This window comes from Rhinolophus sinicus, linkage group LG03 (assembly GCF_036562045.2).
Source record: "Rhinolophus sinicus isolate RSC01 linkage group LG03, ASM3656204v1, whole genome shotgun sequence".
Taxonomy (NCBI): Eukaryota; Metazoa; Chordata; class Mammalia; order Chiroptera; family Rhinolophidae; genus Rhinolophus; species Rhinolophus sinicus.
The window spans coordinates 2,047,304-2,069,160 of record NC_133753.1 but is presented as its reverse complement, the minus strand read 5'-3'; the positions used below and the strand labels follow the sequence as shown (position 1 = coordinate 2,069,160).

Here is a 21,857-nt window from a genome sequence, read left to right as displayed (position 1 = left end):
GCATTCTGCTGGCTTTACCCTTTGGTTCACAGTGTGTCTGGAATCCCCCACTTCTCCCCACCGCTGCGCTCCCCACTCTCGGCCCAGCGTCCTCATTCTTGTCTTGAATGTTGTGCTGCTCCCAGTCGGTCTCCCTGCCCCTTGCCCAGCCCTAACCCTCTCCTCTGGGCAGCAGCCCGAGTGGTCCTTGTAAGAGGCCAGTCATTCCATGTTGTCCTCTGCTTCTCCTCTCACTCAGAGCTCTGCCCCAGTGCTTACGGAAGCCTGCAGGGCTGCATTCATGACCTCACCTCCTCTTCATCTCTGCTCACCCTCTGCCTCCTTCCCTGCTCACAGCAGTCAGCAAAACGCGTGCGCACACGCGCTTCCTGTTCCTTCTTCGCTTTGCCGCCACAGCCCTCCTTGTTATCTCCATCCTGTATGTTCATTTGTTTATTCTGTCTCCCCTCCCAGACTAAACTCCACGAGGAAAGGGACTTGGCTTTGTTCACTGCTCTGTCTCCAGAGTCTAGAACAGCGCCTGGCAGTTTAGTAGGCACTCCATCAATGTTTGTTGAATGAATGACTATATTCAGGAAATGCTTTGTTATCCTAATCCTACAGAATAGATATCTTAACACAAATAACTTACCAATTTTAACTTTCAGTTTTCACTGCTAAGTTTTTATTAAAGCATATTAAAAACACAATCTTTAAAATAAAACTTGTGTAATTTAAACATAAGAGAATCTAATTTCAAGGATTTTCACTAGCTTAAAGATTTTGTGAATGAACTTTGCCTGTAGTTAAAGTTAAGGCTAGTTTAGTTTAAATTCCACATGTTTCTGTTTATACCTATATTTAAAAATAAAAATGAGAGCATGGCTAAAATGAAACGTCATCAATTTATGGAAAATTAATGCTTAGAAGTAGGACTTCTGCTTACTTTTATTTCTCTCAATTATAGGTGAAGTGTTTGACTATTTGGTTGCACATGGAAGAATGAAGGAAAAAGAAGCAAGAGCTAAATTTAGACAGGTATGAATTAATGTGCCTTTAGTTGATTGATTTAATAATGTTAACTCGCTTAAACCCTGAAGCAAACAAGTGTTTGCCTCTGTACCTTGTTATGAGGCCCTTGGATGGAGCAGGGGTTGGCCATTCAGTTCAACAAAAGTTTATGAAGTACCTCTCATGCCTAAGGCACTGTGCTAGAGGCAGCTGCTTCGGCATTAGAATTTTCGTCATTAGAATTTTCATCTCACTCTTAGTTTTTGACGGTCGAGCCTTAAAAAACTAGAACCTTTCAGAACACCTATGATTGTGTTGATTAAAACCATTCCCGAGTTCTTAGCAAGAAGAGCGTCACAATCCCAAAATTCAGTATTAGTTTTGTTCTACACAAGCCAAAACGAAATAGAACTTTATCTGTTCATTAATGACTTAAACTTCTTGCTTTGTCTTTACCCTGCCGTTTAAGGAAACTCATTTTAATAAGCAAGTTTTAAGCATAAAAGTGACTTCACTCTCCTATCTTCATTAATAACTATTTATTGATTGATCATTACACTAGGATAAGTGCTTTCCCTGCATTAAATCTCATAGCAGCCTAGTGAGTTGCGTATTATTATGTCCATTTGCTAAATATAAGGAAACGGAGGCATGGGCAGGTTAAATAATTTGCCCCTAATTTGATGTCTGGCAAGATTCAGACCTGCCATTGATTCAGGCCCAGGTCCTGTGACTCCAAATCTCAACTCTTTAATTATTACGTTGTGCGATTCTTTAGACTAGGAATCAGCAAAAGCCAGATAGTAGCTATTTTAGGGTTTGTGGGCCATGTGGTCTCTGTTGCAACTATTTAACTCTCCTCTTATTAGTGTAGAAGCAGCTGTAGACAATATGTAAACAAATATACTCACATTATTGTGTTCTAACAAAACTTTATTTGCACAAACAAATGGTGGCCGCCTTTAGCCTCTAGGCCATAATTTGCCCACCCTGCCTTAGATGAAGGGAAGGCCCAGGTGCTTTATTACTTTTAAATGAACTCTGTGCTCTCATGGTTGTAAGTTGTTTTTTTCCCCTTCTTTCGCGTCTCCTGCTCCCACCCACCCCCGCTCTGTTCAAGCCGTTGTTTCTCAGTCTAGTTGTGTAGGACACAGCTCCCTGACCCATGCTGGTGTTATGAGCCTTGCGCTCCCCCCAGCTGAGGCAGTCGGTCACCAGTCGTAGGTCAGCTGCTCACGGCTCTCGCCAGCTCGGCTGCTCACGGTGGCTGTGGCTGCCAGTAGCCCATGGCTGTCGCTCATGCTGGCTACCGACCACTCAAACTGGCTGGATGCTGGCCACTGGCTGCCAGCCACTCATGCCAACCTCCGGCTGCTCACGGCAGCCCAGCTCCAGGGAGAGCTGTTGTTCACAATCTTAGCTGTAGAGGGAGCAGCTCACTGACCCATGTAGGAATCGAACTGGTGACCTCGGCCGGCGTTAGCACCTGAGCCACCCGGGTGGCCATAAGTTTTTTATTCAAATGGAAGTATAGACTCATTTATCTTAGAACTTTAAAATTTTTGTTTTATTCTCATATAAGCTTGTCAAGGTAGACATATAGACAGGAGTCTTTAAAGGTTTCACAATATTTGGAAAGGCAGTTTTGGCTAATTTTCAAGATTTCTCCTGACATCTGCCTCTCTTGATTGCTTAGTCTAGTGTTTACAGTTATGGACTCACTCATAATTTTCTTAACTTTTGCTGTTGCTTAAATATAATTTAAAAGCTTCAAACATACTAATGGTACTCTGAAATAAAACCTATTAAATATAAAGTTGAAACTAACTTTTGGCTATTATTTAACTTCTCTGATCCTCAGGTTTTCTAGTTATAAAAAGGAGGAAGTTATACTTGATGAATTCTGAAGTTCTTTTCACTTCTGTTATCACTTTATTCTGTGATCTATGGAAGGAAACTCAAATTTCTCTTTTTTTTTTAACTTTTTAACTTATTTAAGTGTGTTTTTCCAGGACCCATCAGCTCCAAGTCAAGTAGTTGTTTCAACCTAGTTGTGGGGGGCGCAGCTCACAGTGGCCCATGTGGGGATTGAACCGGCAACCTTGTTGTTAAGAGTACTGTGCTCTAACCAGCCACCCCCCTCAAATTTCTCTTTATTGTTTGACCCTTTTCATAACTGTACTCTTAATTTCTATAAATTGGCTGCCTAAAAACCAGTATTTTTTTTTGTCTTATAAAACTTAAATTCCCTCCCACTCAGATGAATCTGTCTGACGTGCACATTAATGCAGATGTGGTTTATTGACGGAGGAGAAGGCCAGTGCAGACCGGCAGCAGCCGCTGGAGCTGCTCCCTCTCTCAGGGGGCTGGGTAGCACTTACACCGAAACCTTCTTTTCTCCCATCTCCACCTGTCCCCTCGGTGGGATCCAACTTGTCAGGGGGACTTGGACATTTCCTAACCTAAATCTTGAGGAAATTGCTCAGATTTTTATTTTAAATTTCCTGCAAAAATTCTGAAGCCTTTATCTGAAGTACCTTAATTGACCCAGGAAAGGGAGTTCACATGCTTTTACAATTAATGACTTGATTTACAGTGCTTCCAGCTAATGTAATTCTTTCTCCTTGCTACAGTATCCCTTAAGACAGCTCATTTAAACCTGGAAGGATCAGCACGATATTGGTGTTTCTCTTTCTCTGTTTCTAATTGCCATGCTTTCCAAAAGTTTATGTCCTCATTACTCTGACTAAATAAAAAGTCTTCCATTTTATGACAAAGCGGAAAGCATGCTGCACACAGAGTACACTGCGCATGCTCTATTTTCTGTCAAAGGTTGGCCCTTCTTTCCATGTTCATCAGCAGAGGGTTTTTCCTCTTCCCACTTCTTCACCATTCTCAGCCTACTTACTGCTTATGCTGTTTTCATTTTTTGGCTAAGCTCTTGTTCTTCTCAAAGAAAGAGAATAGATTCCTGCCTCCATCGTCTTTCCTGGCCTCTGTCTTGGTGGCTTGGTGATGTCACAACTTCTGTCCTTTCATGTATGAATGCTTGCATTCAGATTCTAACCTGGAAAACATCCAGGTTCTCGGCCTTCTTTAGAAGTAATTGCTTCTAGCTTAAAAGCAGAATGCCAAAAAAGCAATCATTTAAAGTTGAGTATTTTGGTTATTGTGGCATTGCATTAGCTTTGAGCTGTTTGGAGGTAAAACGAGAAATTCTTTGATTTCTTTGAGAAAGCATAGGAAATTGTCAAATCTAATTGAACAACAGAATTTGAAAATATCTACAAGAGAAAACTCAATATGGGGGTGGGGGACAGAAAGAAAATTGGATGAGGCAGAAGATAAAAAGTTACCTATGTCCTAGGCAGTAAACCTAATGTTGTTTTAGGAAAACAAAGTAATTTCACTTTCCCATTTTCCATGCCGACAGAATAGAAACAGCATTTCCAAAGTAACAGATGCTCTAAAATGCTTATTTTGGCATTGGAGTTTTTGTACCTTTAGTTGATTATGAGTAGGTCTGATCTTCTGAATATTCACTTTATTACAAAGTATGAAGCCCTGATTTTGATACCATCCCAGCCCAGCTCCTCTTTGCTGCTTATTCTGAACTAAATATTAACCAGTAGAACAGCCCTGTGAGTTTTTATGTCTAGTCCAGGTGAGTGCGTGTGACTTACATTTCAAGGTTGGTAGTGATTTGGAGCAACAAGCAGTAGTTTCATTGTAATGCCGGTTTTGTATATATAAAGCCATATATTATAAATACATGTGCATAACACCAAAGAAAAGACTAGAGGCAAATACACCAAAATGACAGCGATGTTATCTCTGGTGGTAATGCATATAGTTTTATAAACTGTTCTGTATTTCCTAAAATTTCTATAATGAGCATACAAAACTTTTATAATTAGAAAAGGAGACTGATGAGAAAATTACTAGTAAGTGTGGAATTTCAGCAAAACAGTTGTTTAACAGTGCTGATCCCAGGACCAATCAGAAGTTGACTCAAAGCACACCATTTGCCGAGAGTAGGGGGGCCCTTATTGAGAGAGCACATAATAGTTCCCATAGTTTGTAGTTTGCATACTGCATTTATTCTTCATTTTAAGGAAGAGGAAGCTGATCCTCCCAGAAGTGAAGTAACTTCTGCTGTCCTTGAACCTATATCAGCTAAAAGGAAGAGAGTGTTGTAGGGAGCAGACTGACTGGGAAGAAAAGTAACTAACAGAGAACCAACCTGGGTTAACACCTGGCCATGGAGAGTCTGTAACTGCCTGTTGGTCTTGAGTTGGTCACGTGGGCATGGAGGTCACCCCAGAGCATCTGGGCCTGGGCCTGGGGGCAGCTGGGCCCTCCAGATCCTGGTGACTTGTTGGGCTGTGGCACCACACTCAGAAGTACTGGAATGTCAAGGGGGAGGCCCCCAGAAGAGACTTTTCCAGTTAAACTAGAGAGAACAGGGAGAACATACTCACCGATCGCTTCCTGCCCTCACCCTTGAATTTCTCCCAATTGAAAAGTTCAGAGCTTAAGAAAATTGTATTTAGAGCTCCACACAGATGTGAAGTGTCTGAGCATTTAGCATGCGTGAACATTAATGACGTGTTTTCATCTCACTGATGAATCTGCGCCCATGGTGACTGTTCATTTTGCATCTCTCCTATTCAGATAGTATCTGCGGTCCAGTACTGCCACCAGAAGCGGATTGTTCACAGAGACCTCAAGGTGGGTCCCAGTGCCCACTAGAGGGTGCTTTTCTTGTATGCGCTCAGTTCTCCCAGCAGTTATAACCCAAATGAGGCCTCATTTAGACTGTGTTGTTAAATAAGAAAAAATAAATCCTATAATAATCAAATCCTTTTAATCAAGTTACAGTAAAGAGAATTAAAAATAACAATGAGGGTGTTTTGTTTTTTTTAGTTGAATGTATTGGGGTGACAATGGTTAGTAAAATTAAATAGCTTTCAAGTGTACAATTCTGTATTACATCATCTGTATATTGCATTATGTGTTCACCACCCAGAGTCAGTTCTCCTTCATCACCATATACTGTTTCACCCCCTTTACCCTCATCTACCACCCTCCTCCCCTCTTACCCTCTGGTAACCACTAAATTGTTGTCTGTGTCTATGAGTTTTTGTTTCTTCCTTTGTTTGTCTTTTTCCTTTGCTTTCAATTTTATATCCTACATATAAGTGAAGTCATACGGTTCTCGACTTCTTCTGACTTATTTCACTTAGTATAATAATCTAAAGATCCATCCATGTTGTCGCAAATGGCAGTATTTCATCTTTTCCTATGGCATAGTAGTATTCCATTGTGTATATATACCACATCTTCTTTATGCAGTCATCTATCGAAGGACACTTTGGTTGTTTCCATGTCTTGGCCACTGTAAATAAAGCTGTAATGAACATCGGAGCACATATATCTTTATGGATAAATGTTCTCAGATTTTTTGGGTAGATACCTAGGAGAGGGATTGCTGGGTCATATGATAATTCTATTCTTAATTTTTTGAGGAACTTCCACACTGTCTTCCATAGTGACTGTACCAATCTACATTCCCACCAACAGTGTATGAGGGTTCGTTTTTCTCCACAGCCTTTCCAACACTTGTTACTATTTGTCTTGTTGATAATAGCCATTCTACCTGGGATGGGGGATATCTCATTGAGGTTTTGATTAACAGTTCCTTAATAGATAGTGAAGTTGAGCATTTTTTCATATATCCATAGGCCGTTTTTAATGTCTTCTTGGGAGAAGTTTCTATTCATGCCCTCTGCCCATTTTTTTATTGGATTGTTTGTCTTTTTGTTGTTGAGTTGTATGAGTTCCCTTACATATTTTGGATATTAGCCCCTTATCGGAGGCGTTGTGTGCAAATAGTCTTCTCCCATTCAATTGGTTGTCTCTTTATTTTGTCGATGGTTTCTTTTTCTGTGCAGAAGCTTTTTTGTTTGATAGAGTCCCATTAATTGATTTTAGCTTTTACTTCCCTTGCCTTTGAGGTCAGATTTATAAAATCCTCTCTGAACCCAAGGTCCATGAGTTTAGTACCTATGTTTTCTTCTATGCAGTTTGTTGTGTCAGGTCTTACAGTTAGTTCTTTGATCCATTTTGAGTTGATTTTGGTGTATGGTAACAAATAGCAGTCTAGTTTCATTCTTTTGCACGTGGCTTTCCAATTCTCCCAGCACCATTTATTGAAGATGCTTTCTTTTCTCCATTGTATGTTTTTGGCTCCTTTGTCAAAAATTATCTGCCCAATGTTATGTGGGTGTATTTCTTCATTTTCAGTTCTATTCCATTGATCTGCTGTGTCTGTTTTTCTGCAAATACCGTGCTGTTTTGATTATTGTTGCTCTGTAGAAAAATAAAAATTAGGTTTATGAAAAGTATTTTACATTTTAGTCAGAGCAGCTCGGAGTTGGTCTCTGGAGAAAAATCATCACACCAGCAAACAGATGGGAGCCTCCCCCACTCTCACTGCGTCAGCCTTCTGTCCTGTTCACGGCACTGGTGTTTGAGACCTACTCCATAGTCCTCCACCTCTGCCCTCTCAGCATAAGAAGAGGTTTCCTGTTTCACAAGGGAAACAAAAGCACCAGGCTGAAACCCCCTCGGGTTCCCAGCAGGCCTCACTCAGTTACATCTCACCCGCCTTCACCCCTCAGAACTTGACTCTTGTTGCAGGACAGTGGGGCGCCTCTGTGGGCTCCCCCTCTGCACTCTAGGTCCTGTCTCCCTGCAGGGGCTGCTGCCCCTCTGCGGCCTCCTGTCTCCTGTGTCCCACTCACCGTCTCGCTCAGCTGGATCTCACCAGCAGCATTTACAAGAGGATGCTCAAGTCTATACCATCTTTTACTGAAAAACCTCTCCACCCCACTCCCCTTCCAAATACACCCTTTTTCTCTCTTCACCCTCACAGCCATGTTTCTCTAAACACTGTCTAGATCCTTTCTTAACTAGGTACTCACGCCCTCTCTCTCCTCACATACTTGTCACCCACCTGCTTATTCCTCTGCCCCACCCTGGCTGCATTTGCACCCTTCTTCTTTCTATTAGCTGCAGTAGCCTCTGTATGTTGATGACCCCCAAATCCATTCTTGCAGCGCGAGCTCCCTTCTAGGACCCAGTACCCAGCTGACAGAAAGACCTGTACCTAGGCATCCGTTGGCCCCTCAGGGTCAGCAAACTCATAGCCTGAAGCTCTTCTTCCTGAACTTGAATATTGAGTTCTCATCCTTGTTACTAATGTCCCTTAGGTGCCCCTCTCTGTTCTGTGGTCCACTCAGTCCCCAGGTCCTGTTGCTGCTGCTTTCTGTCCCCATTACCACGTCATTGTTCAGACCACCAGCATTCGTACTTGGTTACCACATGAGCTTCTTGCCTGGTCTTTCCTGCTTCTGGCTTGGCCTCCCTCCCATGTGGTTTCCCTATTGCACCCAGAATGGCCTGTGAAGAACACAAGTGCGATCGCTGTCCCCACTTGAACAGCTCTTCTGTGGCTTCCCGTTGCCCTTATCTTGACAATGAAAACTTCCTGACTGCGGGTCACTCTGCTAGCCCTTTGTGATTCAGCCATGGCCACATCCCCAGCCATCTCTCTCTCTCTGCATCTTTATTCTACACACTGCCTTTCAGTGTCTTGAGCAAAACGTTCTCTCTCACCTTCTGGGTTTTCAGACTGTTTATTCTGTCTGAAATATTTCTCATCAGCATACCCACTAGTGTCAACTAAACCTTAAGGCAGCAGCTTCAATCTCACCCCCTCTCTGGAACCATCCCACACCTTTCAGTGCCAGGCCATGGCCCCCACCCCTCCTCTATCCCAACACTTAGGTCAGAGAGTGTCGCTGCTCATTTTTCTGCCACTCCCCTCCTCATCCATGAGCTTCTTAAGGGCGGCACCATGTTTGTCTTGTTCATCATTATATATCCAGACACTAACATGACGCCTGGTATGTAATGGCCACATGGTATATATTTGTTGAAATAAATAAAAATGACTATGATCTGTACCTTGTTTGAGGTTTAGGATTCTCCCCTCTCCAATAATAGCTATTATACAGCTATTTAGCAGTTTTGTGAAATGGCTGTGCACTTACAGAAGCATTAATTTGGTAAAAGCCCTTTTTTATTCTTAATTGAAAAACTACTTAAAAGTTGTTTTGTTTGTTTTTTTATCGTGGGGCATTTGTTGTTTATATTAGTGCTAGAATTAATCTATACCTCGTGTCTTTAATGTTAAGTCAGAAATTCTGATTTATTTCCATTTTATTCTGGAAAGAATGTTTTCTCATTTTATTCATTAGGGTGTATTATCTTTATATCATTACAAAAGCTTTTATAAAATGCCTAATTTTATCACAGTTCTAATTACATTTTGGTTAAATTTCATTTTTGTCTTGGTGTTTTCCCTCTAGGCTGAAAATCTATTGTTAGATGCTGATATGAACATTAAAATAGCTGACTTTGGTTTTAGCAATGAATTTACTGTTGGCGGTAAACTGGACACGTTTTGTGGCAGTCCTCCATACGCAGCCCCAGAGCTCTTCCAGGGCAAGAAATACGACGGGCCTGAAGTGGACGTGTGGAGCCTCGGTGTCATTCTGTACACCCTTGTCAGTGGGTCGCTCCCCTTTGATGGCCAGAACCTAAAGGTAAAAGAAGCACTTACACCAGCCTCTTTAGAAAACTAAAAAGATTTCCCAGCACAGCGAGTGCTGGTCTCCTCGTGTAACATCAGTATGCGGGCTTTGGGGGTTCTTCGTTAACCTCAGAGTTGGCTCACTAGTTTTCTTTCCTCTCTACCTCCCCAAAGGAACTGAGAGAGAGAGTATTAAGAGGGAAATACAGAATTCCTTTCTACATGTCCACAGACTGTGAAAACCTTCTCAAACGTTTCCTGGTGCTAAATCCAATCAAACGAGGCACTCTAGAGGTAATCATATACATGAAGATAAATAACCACTTTGGAGAGTCTTTAAAGTATTTTTAGAGCTTTGCTTGGTTTATATAACATATTGAAAACTATCCTGGGGCTTTTAAAGCAGGAATTGAGCATTCAAAACATTTTTTTAAGTTACCCTTTGAGCTATAATCGATGAATTGTTAAGTAAATTTTCCTAAGTGTGGTGATCAGTGTTTTGCTTGCTGCTACTAATGAACAGTTCCCTTGCAGCAAATCATGAAGGACCGGTGGATCAACGCGGGCCATGAGGAGGACGAGCTCAAGCCATTTGTTGAACCAGAACTAGACATCTCAGACCAGAAGAGAATAGGTAATTCACCTGTGCCTGCGTGCCTTTGTGTGCCCGTAGTGCATTTCTGGTGTGACTCCTGTATGCCTAAGATGGAGATAATGGGAAGTTAAGCGTCGGTTACATGAATCAGCTGATCTGTTTTGTCATGTTCAGGAGCATATGTGCAGTTTGCTATACTAACACTCACGAACTCAGAAGTAAGCCAGCTGCCCATTTATGTTAGAAAATGTGTGATCTTTTGAGTCAAATAAAGGAAAATACTATAGCATGTAACAGTGATTTCTTATCCCAACAAAACACATAAACTATATTTTGTCTTTCTTTTAGATATTATGGTGGGAATGGGATATTCACAAGAAGAAATCCAAGAATCCCTTAGTAAAATGAAATATGATGAAATCACAGCTACATATTTGTTGTTGGGGAGAAAATCTTCAGAGGTAAGAGTGATCAGAGAAAAAAAATATCCTCTATGTAAATCACAAGTTTATGTAAGCTCTTCTCTTAATTTTTATTTTTTTACTATGTGTAACATTTTTACTATGCGTATCATTTTTTAGTTTACCTTCAGATGAAAATTGAGCTCTTCTGATTCTGATGAGCTAGCTGCTATTTTAATCTCTTTAAGATAACAGCCTTACTAGTGGATATTGTCACAAACTTGCTTTCCTAAATTAACCTATAGCCACGAATAGTTTAGAACTGATACAAAGTATCAGGTGAAGTAAATAGAGCGCTTTAAGTTATTTGAAAACACCTGGAAAGGAGAGCATAAATACCTGTTCCTTTGTGAGTTTTTCTCCCCGCAGTCGGAAAAGCACTTTGCCTGAGCTTCGGGTTGTCATTTTTGTGCACTATGATTCTTCTCTCTAAATGAGCTGTTTGTGAGAGGTTTGTGTGTTACAAGAAGTTTAGTTTCCTAATAAGCCATTTGGGTTCGTGTTGTGGTTTGCTCTGTTTCTCTCATTTTCTCGTAGCTGGATGCTAGTGACTCCAGTTCTAGCAGCAATCTTTCACTTGCTAAGGTTAGGCCAAGCAGTGACCTCAACAACAGCACTGGCCAGTCTCCGCACCACAAAGTGCAGAGAAGTGTTTCTTCAAGCCAAAAGCAGCGGCGTTACAGTGACCATGGTAAGTGTGTTCCCTTGGTGACCTCCCACTGCAGGAGGCCTCTCCTCACCTTGCTGGGGGATCCTGGGCTGCTTTCCCTTCTCGGCACCTCAGCCGCCCTGTAGGTGCTGGCCTAATGGTCTCAGGGCTCAGTCTCCTGCACATCCCATGGCCTTCGCTAGGGAAGACCTTGCGGGCTGGAAAGCTGACCACGCAGTCCCTTGGGGACCCCTTCTTCTGGCTTGCTTCTTTGCTGATCCCTTCCTGTCTCTGCTTTGGGCTTCCTTTTTGGAGCGCCACTATCTAGTACAACTTTCCGTGGTGCTGAGAATGCTCTAGAGCTGTGCTGTCCAGTACAGTAGCCAGTGGCCACACATACCTGTGGAGCGCTTGACTTGAGGGAATGATTTTCAGTTTTGTGAAGTTAAATATACAGTGGTACCTCGGTTTTTCGAACGTAATCCCTTCCGGAAGACCGTTCGAGTTCTGAAACATTTGAAAACAGCCGACAGCTAGGCCTCAGGATCTTGTACTCAGTGGAAGCCACGTGACATGTTCTACTTCCGAGGCGTGTTCAAAAACCGAAAACTGAAGCATTTACTTCCGAGTTTACAGTGTTCATAAACCGAAATGTTCGTCAGTGGAGATGTTTAAAAACTGAAGTACTACTGTATATAGCTGCAGGTGGCCAGTGGCTGCCACATAGCACAGCACAGCCCTGAAGATGTGCCCCAGTTTTTCCTTAATTGGCTTATATTTTTGACCTGTGTCATTCTCAGCCATGTCTAGCTGTTGGTGCATCTAAACACTGACTCTTAAATTGTCACGTGGAAGTGAATCTTTTCTGAGACTTAGGGCCCTAAAGGAGATGCTCACCAAACTAGACAGTCTCCCTCCAAAGCACTCAGTCCCCTGTGTGTGGAAATGCAGAAACTGTGGCATGTGTGTGTTTACTTGCCTGTAACTGAGAGTGTTAATGTTGCAGGTATTTCCTTTAATTCCAGGATTCTAGGACGCAAGAACCAAATCAATGTTGGCTTGGTCCTGACTTCCAAAACTGCGTCCTCACATGGCACATCCGTTTACCTCTGGTTCAGTTCATTTCCCTCTCTGGATGTTGGGCCACCTCCATCCTCTCACCTTCTGAATTGGCACTTAGAACCGCACAGAGCATTCTAGTGTGGACGGCTTTGATTTTGTACAAAAGTGATGACACTTTGCGTGGCTTCCGTTTCTCTTTCTGTGGATGCCGTCTGTCTGTGTGGTTTGGCTGAAGCAGCACCGTATACCGATACTGTCAGTAAACTGTCTGCATGTCTGCTATTCAAGGGTGTCACCGAGAGCTTAGAACCCGTTCTGGCACCAGGATCTGTGCTCACGGCATTGGTACACTAGGCATTGATCTGGGTCTCGGTCTCTTCTTTTTGTTCATGTCAGTTGCTAACAAGGAGGGGTTTTCAATGCTTGTGGACTGCAGGGCAATTAGCAAAATGCCTACATATTGCTCTAAACCATCCAGTTTAAAGGGAGTTGTCCTGAATCCTGGAAGAAAGCTGGTAAGGGAGTTTTCTCCTATCTCTAGTGACGGTCTTAGTAAATTAATTCTTCCTTAAGCACATAGGTTCCATCTGGGTTCCTGATGCCTTTTTCTACAGCTCAGAAAATTTTAGAGTTAAAAAATACTTAAGGCATGGTATCATACACTCACCAAAAACCCATTTTATCAATAAGGAAATAGGCCAAGAGAGCTCACAAAGTCTCCTGCCATTATATAGACGTGGGAACACCTGGCTCAGAACCCAGGACTCCTGGTCCCTGGGCCCGTCCTCTGTCCACTAACTTGCCCATTTCCTCTTGGAGTAGTGTTTTTTTGTTTGTTTTTTAATTTGGGAATATTGGGGAACAGTGTGTTTTTCCAGGACTCATCAGCTCCCAAGTCAAGTCGTTTTCTTTTGTTTTCTTTTTTCAATCTAGTTGTGAAGGACACAGCTCACTGGCCCATGTGGAAATCGAACTGGCGACCTTGGTGTTTTGAGCACTGTGCTCAAACCACTGAGCAAACCGGCTGCCCGGAGTAGTCTTTTTATGATAGTCATCATTCTTCCTTCTCGGAGCCTCTAATATTCAAAAGAAGTTCATAAAAGAATATTTCCAGAAATTCATGTATATAGGAAGTCACTGACCCAATTCCACATACTTTTTTGTTCTTTATGGGGAAGAAGATAGTGATCCAACAAAGGAATGATTTGATTATGCCTCTGGCACTGTTCCTTTAGGTGCTAAAAAATGGAATAGGCGCCACATACGCTGGGTAGTAAATCCACTTGATTCCCAGTGAAGACAGACACGCCTGTAGCCAGACCAGCCTGTAGCTCGTCCTCCCACCTCTCACCTCTCCCCTTGGTCCCTCCCTTTAGGTACCAATGATTGATACATGCCTGCCTCTGTACAGTCACAGCTTAATTTACCTGGGGTTCTTTTTGGGACCTGTGTGTGTGTGCATAATGTTCTAGCAAGCAGGATCTTCATCAGATTTTCAAGGGATTCTTTGTTTAAAAAAAAAAGGAAAGAATGACTGGTTTATTAATAAATGGTACTGGGGCAATTTGGTAGTTATCAGAAAAAATAAACTTGTATTCATTTCTCACATGTTATACAATGGTAGATTCCAATTGGAAGGAAGGTGTAAATATAAAAAATAAAACCACAGAAATAGTAAAACAAAACATGAGATAATTTTTATAACTTGGACTTCAAAAGGCCCTTGTAACTATGGCCCCAAACACTAAAAGCCGTGAAAGAAAAGACTTGACAAATTGACTACATAAAAATCTCATTTCTGTGTGACACATCCACTGTGGAACAGTGATCAGCAATAAAGGAACACACTGTGACACGCAACAACGTGGATAGATCTCAATGGAATTATGCTGAGTGGGAAAGAAACCTCGAAAGATTACACAGTGTTGATTCCATTCATACAGCATTCTTGAACTAACAGAAGTGCACAGACGGAGGACACATTAGTGGTTGCCAGGGTTAGGGGAGTGTTGGGGCTGAAGGGGTGGCTATAGCTATGGAAGGGTGGCCCCAACAGGACCCTTGAGATGGAGAAGTCTTGTGTCTTGGCAGGTGGTATTCACCTGGATCTGCACCTGCGCCAAAAGTGTGTACAACCAAATACAGAGAGACACATGATGCAGGAAAACTGAGCAGTCAGAATGACCGAGGTCAGAGGGTTATGTCAGTGTCCATTAAAATGTTAAAATGGCTAAATGACACTTAGTTCTCCTGCAATAAATAAAATCAAATCCTTGTATAATTTTAATTCAGTTCCACATAGATTTACCATTTAGATTTTTGTCTAAGAATTAGCTTTTCTGTACCCCACCCCACCCCACTTTAATAGACCTAAAATACAGTTTCCTGCTGCAGAATAAATGATGAGTATTTGGTATGTTCCTTAAGATTACCACTCGACATCATATATAAAAAGTATGCTAATTGCCTTGTTAAGTTTACCATTGGACGTAGCATGTAATGAGTATACTAGTTACCTTAAGTTTACCACTGGACATCATATATAATGAATACACTAGTTACCTTGTTCGTTTTCACAATTCTTTGAGCCCTGAGTCGCCTGTGCTACTATCAGAGTCCCCAGATGGCTTATTATAGGACATACGTTAATTGTCCACCCAGGATTTCCCCAGAAGCACACTCTTCCCGCGGTGAGGGTGCAACGGGGACCTTCACCCACTGCCTCCTTATCGCATGCAGGAGAAACATGCTTTCCTCTGCGCATATCACCTTTCCCTGTTTACTCAGAATCCTGTTTATCTAGAAGATTGAGTGCTTTAAAAAAGATCCACGATAAAACCACTAAAGAAATGACCCGTAAATCTGTTCCAAAAGGGGAAAGTATCTTGTGTACAAAGATGATTCACTCAGATGTACCAGGTGAAGTGGTTCACTGTGTGATGTGTGTGCATCAAGTTAGTTTGATTAGTTACGTGTGCAGGAACTGTCCCCGAAGAGGTTTCTGAAGGACAGCTGTACCAGCACACTAATGATCATTCTTACAAACCTTAAGTAGAAAGTTAGGGACTAAGAAGTGAAATTTCAAAACTGAATTCATTGCATAGGGAAAACATCATACCCGGATGGGAAACATCATAGAGGATTTTACTGTCTTACATTTCCCTTAGTTGAAGAGCAATCTTAGGTCATCTTATAAAATATATTTATTTTCATAGAATAAAATGTGAACTGTATTCTGACTTTTAAAAAGGGAACAACTCTATTTCAGCTGGACCGGCTGTTCCTTCAGTTGTGGCGTATCCGAAAAGGAGTCAGACCAGCACTGCAGATGGTGACCTCAAAGAAGATGGAATTCCCTCCCGGAAGTCAAGCGGCAGTGCTGTTGGAGGAAAGGGAATTGCTCCGGCCAGTCCCATGCTTGGGAATGCAAGTAACCCCAACAAGGCGGATATTCCTGAACGCAAGAAGAGCTCCGCTGTCCCTAGTGTAAGTGTTGTTGAACTCCAGGAGTCATAGGGTCAAAACCGTCCTGTGATCTCGTCTGCCTGGAGTGGCCTCCACACAGGCCACCATGCAGCCATCAACCTCTGCATTGAAGGTATTTCTTGTTGAGCCCCATGCCGCTAGATGAGTGATCAGACCCTTTATGTGAAGGGCCGTTTCTAGTTATTCCACAAACATCTGCCGAGCTCTAGGTTGTGTTAGGGGCTGAGGTCTGTTAGACCTCAGGGCCTAACAGGAAGAGAAAACCAAATGATGGAAGTGTAGATAGGTGACCACACAGACTGGGAGGTCTGACTGCCCCGTGGGCCAGGGATGTACTGTTTGCCCTGCATTTTCTTTTTTAATTTTATTGGGGAGTATTGGGGAACAGTGTGTTTCTCCAGGGCCCATTAGCTCCATTGACCTTCAGTCTAGTTGTGGAGGGCGCAGCTCAGCTCCAAGTCCAGTCACCGTTTTCAATCTTAGTTGCTGGGGGTGCAGCCCACCGTCCCATGGGAGAATCGAACCTTCAACCCTGTTGTTCAGAGCTCGTGCTCTAACCAACTGAGCCATCCGATCACCCTGCCCTGCATTTTCAAAGGTTTCTAGTGATAAAGAACTATGCATCCTTCCCGTGTCCCAGGGACTGCGCCGAGTGCTTTTCCACATTCTAGCTAAATTTTAAGGTGAAGAAAATGAAGAAAAGTTAGGTAATTGCCTAAAATTACACTGCTGACCTGAATCCACCTCATAATCCCTACCCTTAGACCCCCCAGTAAGTAAGTAATATTTGTTCAATTAAATAGATTCTGTTCAGCTTCAGAAATTTTTCCGTTAAGTGAAGTGTGTTCTATCTGACCTGACATAGTAATTATTATTCCTAGCACATTGATTTTGGAAAGAATTTGCAAAAAAGGAATAATCTTAAGAAATTCTATAACCTTGCTTTTTCCTACAAAGTTAACAATGGCACAGCCTTCCGGACACCCACGCCCCATCAGCCCTTGAGGGAGGAGCCCAGCGGGAAGCTGTTGCCCCTTAGGTAGTCTTCCATTTGTGCCCGTCTGGGGGTGGGGCTCCTAAAGGGGCCCAGACCTTTCTTTGGTCTGCTCCATCCTCTGATGTTGGGCTTTATCAGAGTAAACCCTGTGCTGAAAGCGTTTTTTAATTTTGGCTTCCTAATGCTGTAAAATTGGATTGTCATTCTATAGCCCTGCAGTTTACATTCAGCCACCAAGTTTTGTTGACAATTTCCAGGGACGGTAGGGACCTTGTTCTCTGCCTTCCTAACTTCCCATCCCTATCGCTCCCCTCATTACACCGCTGTTTTCAAAATACATCCTGAACATTATCAGTCACCAGAACTTGATTATTTGTAAAGGAAAAAGGTAATGTTAAAATTTTCTCCCATTAGTCTTTGGCATTTGCCTATACATGGTCTGCTCATGCTGTATTAAAGGTGGCTGCTTTTATCTTTCTTTAAAAATTGTTCTTACTGATAAAATTCCTTAGTTGTGACTTTTGCTCCTTGCTTTTTAATTTTGAAAGTATTACTTTTTAAATAGTGGATCTCTATCTTCCTACTTTAAATAATCCATGAGTTATTACTTTATGGATTATTATTGCCAGGTTTTCAGAGTCACTCTACCACAGCCATTCTTCATTCTATCTGCCAGGAGAGAGTGGAGAGTTGTCGCCTTCACCCCCTTTTCTGATCTTTTGACTGGTACTGTTATTTCAGTGTAGGTTTATTTAAAGACTGAGTATTCATGTTTATTTAGGTGACTTTTTTCTCATTGTATTATATTCGCTACACAGTTTAAGACAAAATGCTCTTTTTTTTAAATAGAGTAATACAGCATCTGGCGGAATGACTCGGCGGAATACTTACGTTTGCAGTGAAAGAGCTACAGCAGACAGACACTCAGTAATTCCAAACGGCAGAGAGAACAGGTATGAAATTCTAGCTGTTTGCAAGAAAGTTTGTTTTTCCCAAGAGAAATGGAAGCATGTTTACTTCTCAGTTTTTATAATCAAAATTTAAATAATACTGGTAAGTATTCTCTACCTGTAAATTGTATTTAAACGCGAGTTTTTAGTGAGGTACTAGTATTCCAAACGCCTCTCACTGTCCCGAGCTTGTCCTCCTGGCTGGCTGTATATGATGATTGAAAGGGTCGAATTTAACCAGGGAGCTTTCACAGAGGCGATATCGTGTATCCTCGAAAATAAGACCGGGTCTTATATTAATTTTTGCTCCAAAAGACGCATTAGGGCTTATGTTCGGGGATGTCATCCTGAAAAATCATGCCAGGGCTTATTTTCCAGTTAGGTCTTATTTTCGGGGAAACACTGTAGATAGTAAGATAATGGTTTCAATGTAGAACAGTGAATAGGGAAGTCGAGATTATTTTGTGCACTTCAGTACCTTGAATAGTGGGTGAAAGGGGGAAGGATGAGGACTGAAGCAGGGAGCCCCACTCCTGAGGAATGGAAATCCCCAGGTGGATGAGCCGTCAGTGGTCAGCAGTTTGCAAAAGGGGCCAGGTGGCCGAGTAGTAACAGAGTCTCCACCTTGAAAGAGGCACGCGTGAGTCCCAGAGAAATGAAGCGTGCCACCGTCTTCTGAGTGATTTTAATCTGGTGGAGAGGCAGGCGTACGTAGGATCGGCATGATTTAAATACTGACAAAGTAGTATGTCGATAAGAAGAGAGTCGTATTTTGCAAACAGCTTTCTTGGGGTTATAAAATAAGAAATAAGTAGAGTTGGAAAAGTGAGATTAAGTAGGCCCAGAGACCATGGGGTAGACTTAGTTTGTGGGGAGAGAGAATAGAGACGTTGGGGTGTTAGAGTAGTTAAATATGTTCTGTATAGAACCCGTTCCCCAAGCTGGCATGGATTTTCCTTCTTTCGTTTTGGAAAAGTCACGTATAAACAATTCAGAGTGGTGAGATAAAGTCAAAGTGTAGCTGCAGATAAAGCTCTGGAGTAGAAATCCAGAAAATAAATTTACATCATCTGTCATTGTCCCCTGGTTTCTTCACTTGAGCATTATTTGGTCATGTCACATTGCCATGTCCGGCATCAAAATTGGTTCTTTTTTTTTTTTTCCCCTGAGATTTACTTCTGCAATTGCCTTGTTTCTGTGATAGACTAAGCAGTCTCCTTTTCTTCTTCATCCTTAAGACACGACTACAGTATTTATCATTCCTTCTTCCACAGACCACTTAAATTTGAATTGATATGAAGGTAAAAGCCTGTTACGTAAGATTATATTGATAATTCAGTGAAGTTTTAGAAATTTTTACATTTCAGTCTTTTTTAATTCCTATATGTGTGCTTATATTAACATTGTCTTTTTTCTTATGATTAAAAACTGTTACTAACTTGTGTAGCAATTGGACTATAGATAGCTTACAAATAATGATAGATAAATTTCTCCCCCCCACCTTTTCTTCCACCTCCCGCTCCCACTCCAGTTCAAGCCATTGTTTCTCAGTCTAGTTGTGTAGGACACAGCTCCCTGGCCCATGCTGGTGTTATGGGCCTTGCGCTCTCCCCGGCTTGGGCAGTCGGTCGCTGGCTGCTCACGATGGCCACCGGCCACTCATGGCAGCACATGGTAGCCCACGGCAGCCCACAGCAGCCCACACGGACTTCACTGCTCCCGGCAGCCCAGCTCCAGGGAGAACTGTTGTTCACAGTCTTAGCTGTAGAGGGCGCAGCTCACTGGCCCATGTGGGAATTGAACTGGTGACCTCGCCATTAGGAGCAGGGCGCTCCAACGAGCCACAGGGCTGGCCCTATTTCTTAATAGTAGTCTATTCTCTGATAAATTTCTTTTATTACTGTTACATTTTAAAATCTATCAAATTTCTTCTAGTTCAAAGTGATGTAATAGATGATATAAGTAAAAGATTTAATTAAACAGATGTTTCCAATATGTTATGAATTTTAGTCTGTAGAACTAGAAAGTGTTGTTTCATGACCCTTCTTCTCTTTACAAATTCTCCTGAATTGTTGAACTATTCTATCAGATTCCTTTTGAACTTTAGAATGTACAGTTCTCTGAGGTACAGACTTTTTAAGAGGCTGTTAAGACCAAGATCTGCACCCCCCCTTTGTGTTTGTGTCTGCACATGCTCTTCTAATTCCCCTTTCCCACAGTTATTCAGTTCACTCTGTGGAAATGGTTTTAAGAATTCTGAATCTCTGTGGAGTCGTTACTTGTGTGTGTGCTCCCTGGAAATACTTCCTCATTGGGGCTGACCCTTCCTTATCCTGGCCTGGGCCTCATTGCTTCTGTTAGCATCAGTCATTTAAATGCTTTGCTTTTGAAAGTGTTGTCCTTATTTTTAACTAAACAGCCTCGGTGCCAAACCACACAAGATATGGCCCATAATTTAATAATACCTTTCTATCTTACAAGTGAATTAAAAGTGGATTTCCAATAACATGGAAAATTATTGGAGGTTTGAGTGCCAAACTGTAGTTGTCATGTTTTTTACTTTTAGTTAAGGTACTAAATGCGACAACTTTCTCACCTTTCAAATAGGGGCGTGAGTCATAAATTAGGTGCACTGAGCCCTCTTACTGCACAGATGGCTTTCTAGGCAGATCATTGCTTTTCCCTCTCCTACGTACCTGTCTTGCTGCTTGACTAAAATGCTGGTGAGCTATGGGATGCCTGGATCTGTGCTAACTTCTGAAAGGACGTTCATTTCCATTTTTAGCCTTGACTGTGTTGGACTTTTTTCTTACACGTATGAGTGTTTATACTGACTTTCAACATGAGAATGATCATGGCGAATAAAAACTGTATGAGTGTTCGCTTCGGCAGCACATATACTAAAAACTGTATGAAGTTTTAAACCAAAGGCTTTATTCATGCCTTAAACAAGCTCTTCAGCATTCTGCCCTGAACATGGGGTGATGTTTCAAGGCCTCCCCAAATGTATTTCTCTCACCACAGGCAATATAACTGATTTTAATAGTTTTTCATTTTGAAATTCATTTTATGTATTGATTCTTACTGTGCAATTTTTCTGTTTTATCAGCTTTACTGTGAAATAAAGCTAGTTAGTCATTGGTGTCTGAGGCAGAGGACGTATAGCCAATTGCTGCTTTGGCACGAGCGATTTTCTAAGTCAGACTTGTTTTGAAACCAAGCATGCTGAAGTCCAGCGTAGCTTTTGCTGTAATCCTCCTGCTGTAATGATTCTGCCTTCTTCAGGTGTCAGGCTGTGAAAATGGCCCAATTCCAGCTCTGCCTACGAGTCAGTAGAAGCTGGGCCTGAGAGGGTGTAATTACTACCCGCAGTGTGTGGTCCCATGAAAGTCACGTAGGCCCCTTGCGAGTCTGCACCACTTGGCCCTTAGCACTGACACTGCTCCACAAACACTGGCCTTTCTTATTGCTGAGGAGCTGTTAGATGTGAGTGGGAGCAATTGTCGTAGTTCACACCAACTGGACCTGGCCTTTCAGCTTCGCAGTGTCATGAACCAACCCATGTCAGTTGGACATGCTGTCCTGCTTTTTTCATATGCTTTTAGATACCTATAGGAGACTGTTGAAAATGTATTCATTGGAGGACCCCCAAGGGAGTAGTGTGATGTCAGTCATTATAATAAAGCACAACAGAACTTTTTTCAAACAAGTTTAGGTGTTTGATATCACAGGTAAATTCCTAAAATTGTAAAGTGGCTGTTACTTTCCCCATCTAGCCACTTGTCTTGCATCAAGGCTTGATCAGTCACCACATGTATATTTCAGATTATATTTTTAATTCTGCTTCTGCCCAATCACTGATGTAGTTTGAGTCAGCAACCAAAACATTTCATACCAGAATATTCTGATCTGGGATAGATGTCATATCAAACAAATTGAAAATACCTGTCCATTAGTAACCATAGTGAAATAGAGTTTAAAATTAAAAAAAAAAAAACAACACAAAAT

The 21,857-nt window shown here is 42.0% G+C and overlaps 1 protein-coding gene across 13 annotated transcripts in view; it reads left to right on the top strand.

Annotated features, from left to right (window-relative positions):
* MARK3 (microtubule affinity regulating kinase 3) overlaps positions 1 to 21,857 on the top strand; it is a 79,404-nt gene that overhangs the window by 45,852 nt on the left and 11,695 nt on the right. For 9 of the 13 annotated variants that reach the window (XM_074326880.1, XM_019747207.2, XM_019747203.2 and 6 more), the window contains 9 exons: positions 947 to 1,017; positions 5,665 to 5,721; positions 9,426 to 9,662; positions 9,824 to 9,943; positions 10,184 to 10,283; positions 10,593 to 10,705; positions 11,243 to 11,396; positions 15,685 to 15,902; positions 17,749 to 17,852. In XM_074326880.1, the coding sequence (XP_074182981.1) occupies positions 947 to 1,017; positions 5,665 to 5,721; positions 9,426 to 9,662; positions 9,824 to 9,943; positions 10,184 to 10,283; positions 10,593 to 10,705; positions 11,243 to 11,396; positions 15,685 to 15,902; positions 17,749 to 17,852 (1,174 nt within the window). The remainder of the gene's footprint in view (positions 1 to 946; positions 1,018 to 5,664; positions 5,722 to 9,425; positions 9,663 to 9,823; positions 9,944 to 10,183; positions 10,284 to 10,592; positions 10,706 to 11,242; positions 11,397 to 15,684; positions 15,903 to 17,748; positions 17,853 to 21,857) is intronic. The other 4 variants (XM_019747208.2, XM_074326881.1, XM_019747206.2 and 1 more) reach the window with 1 other exon arrangement.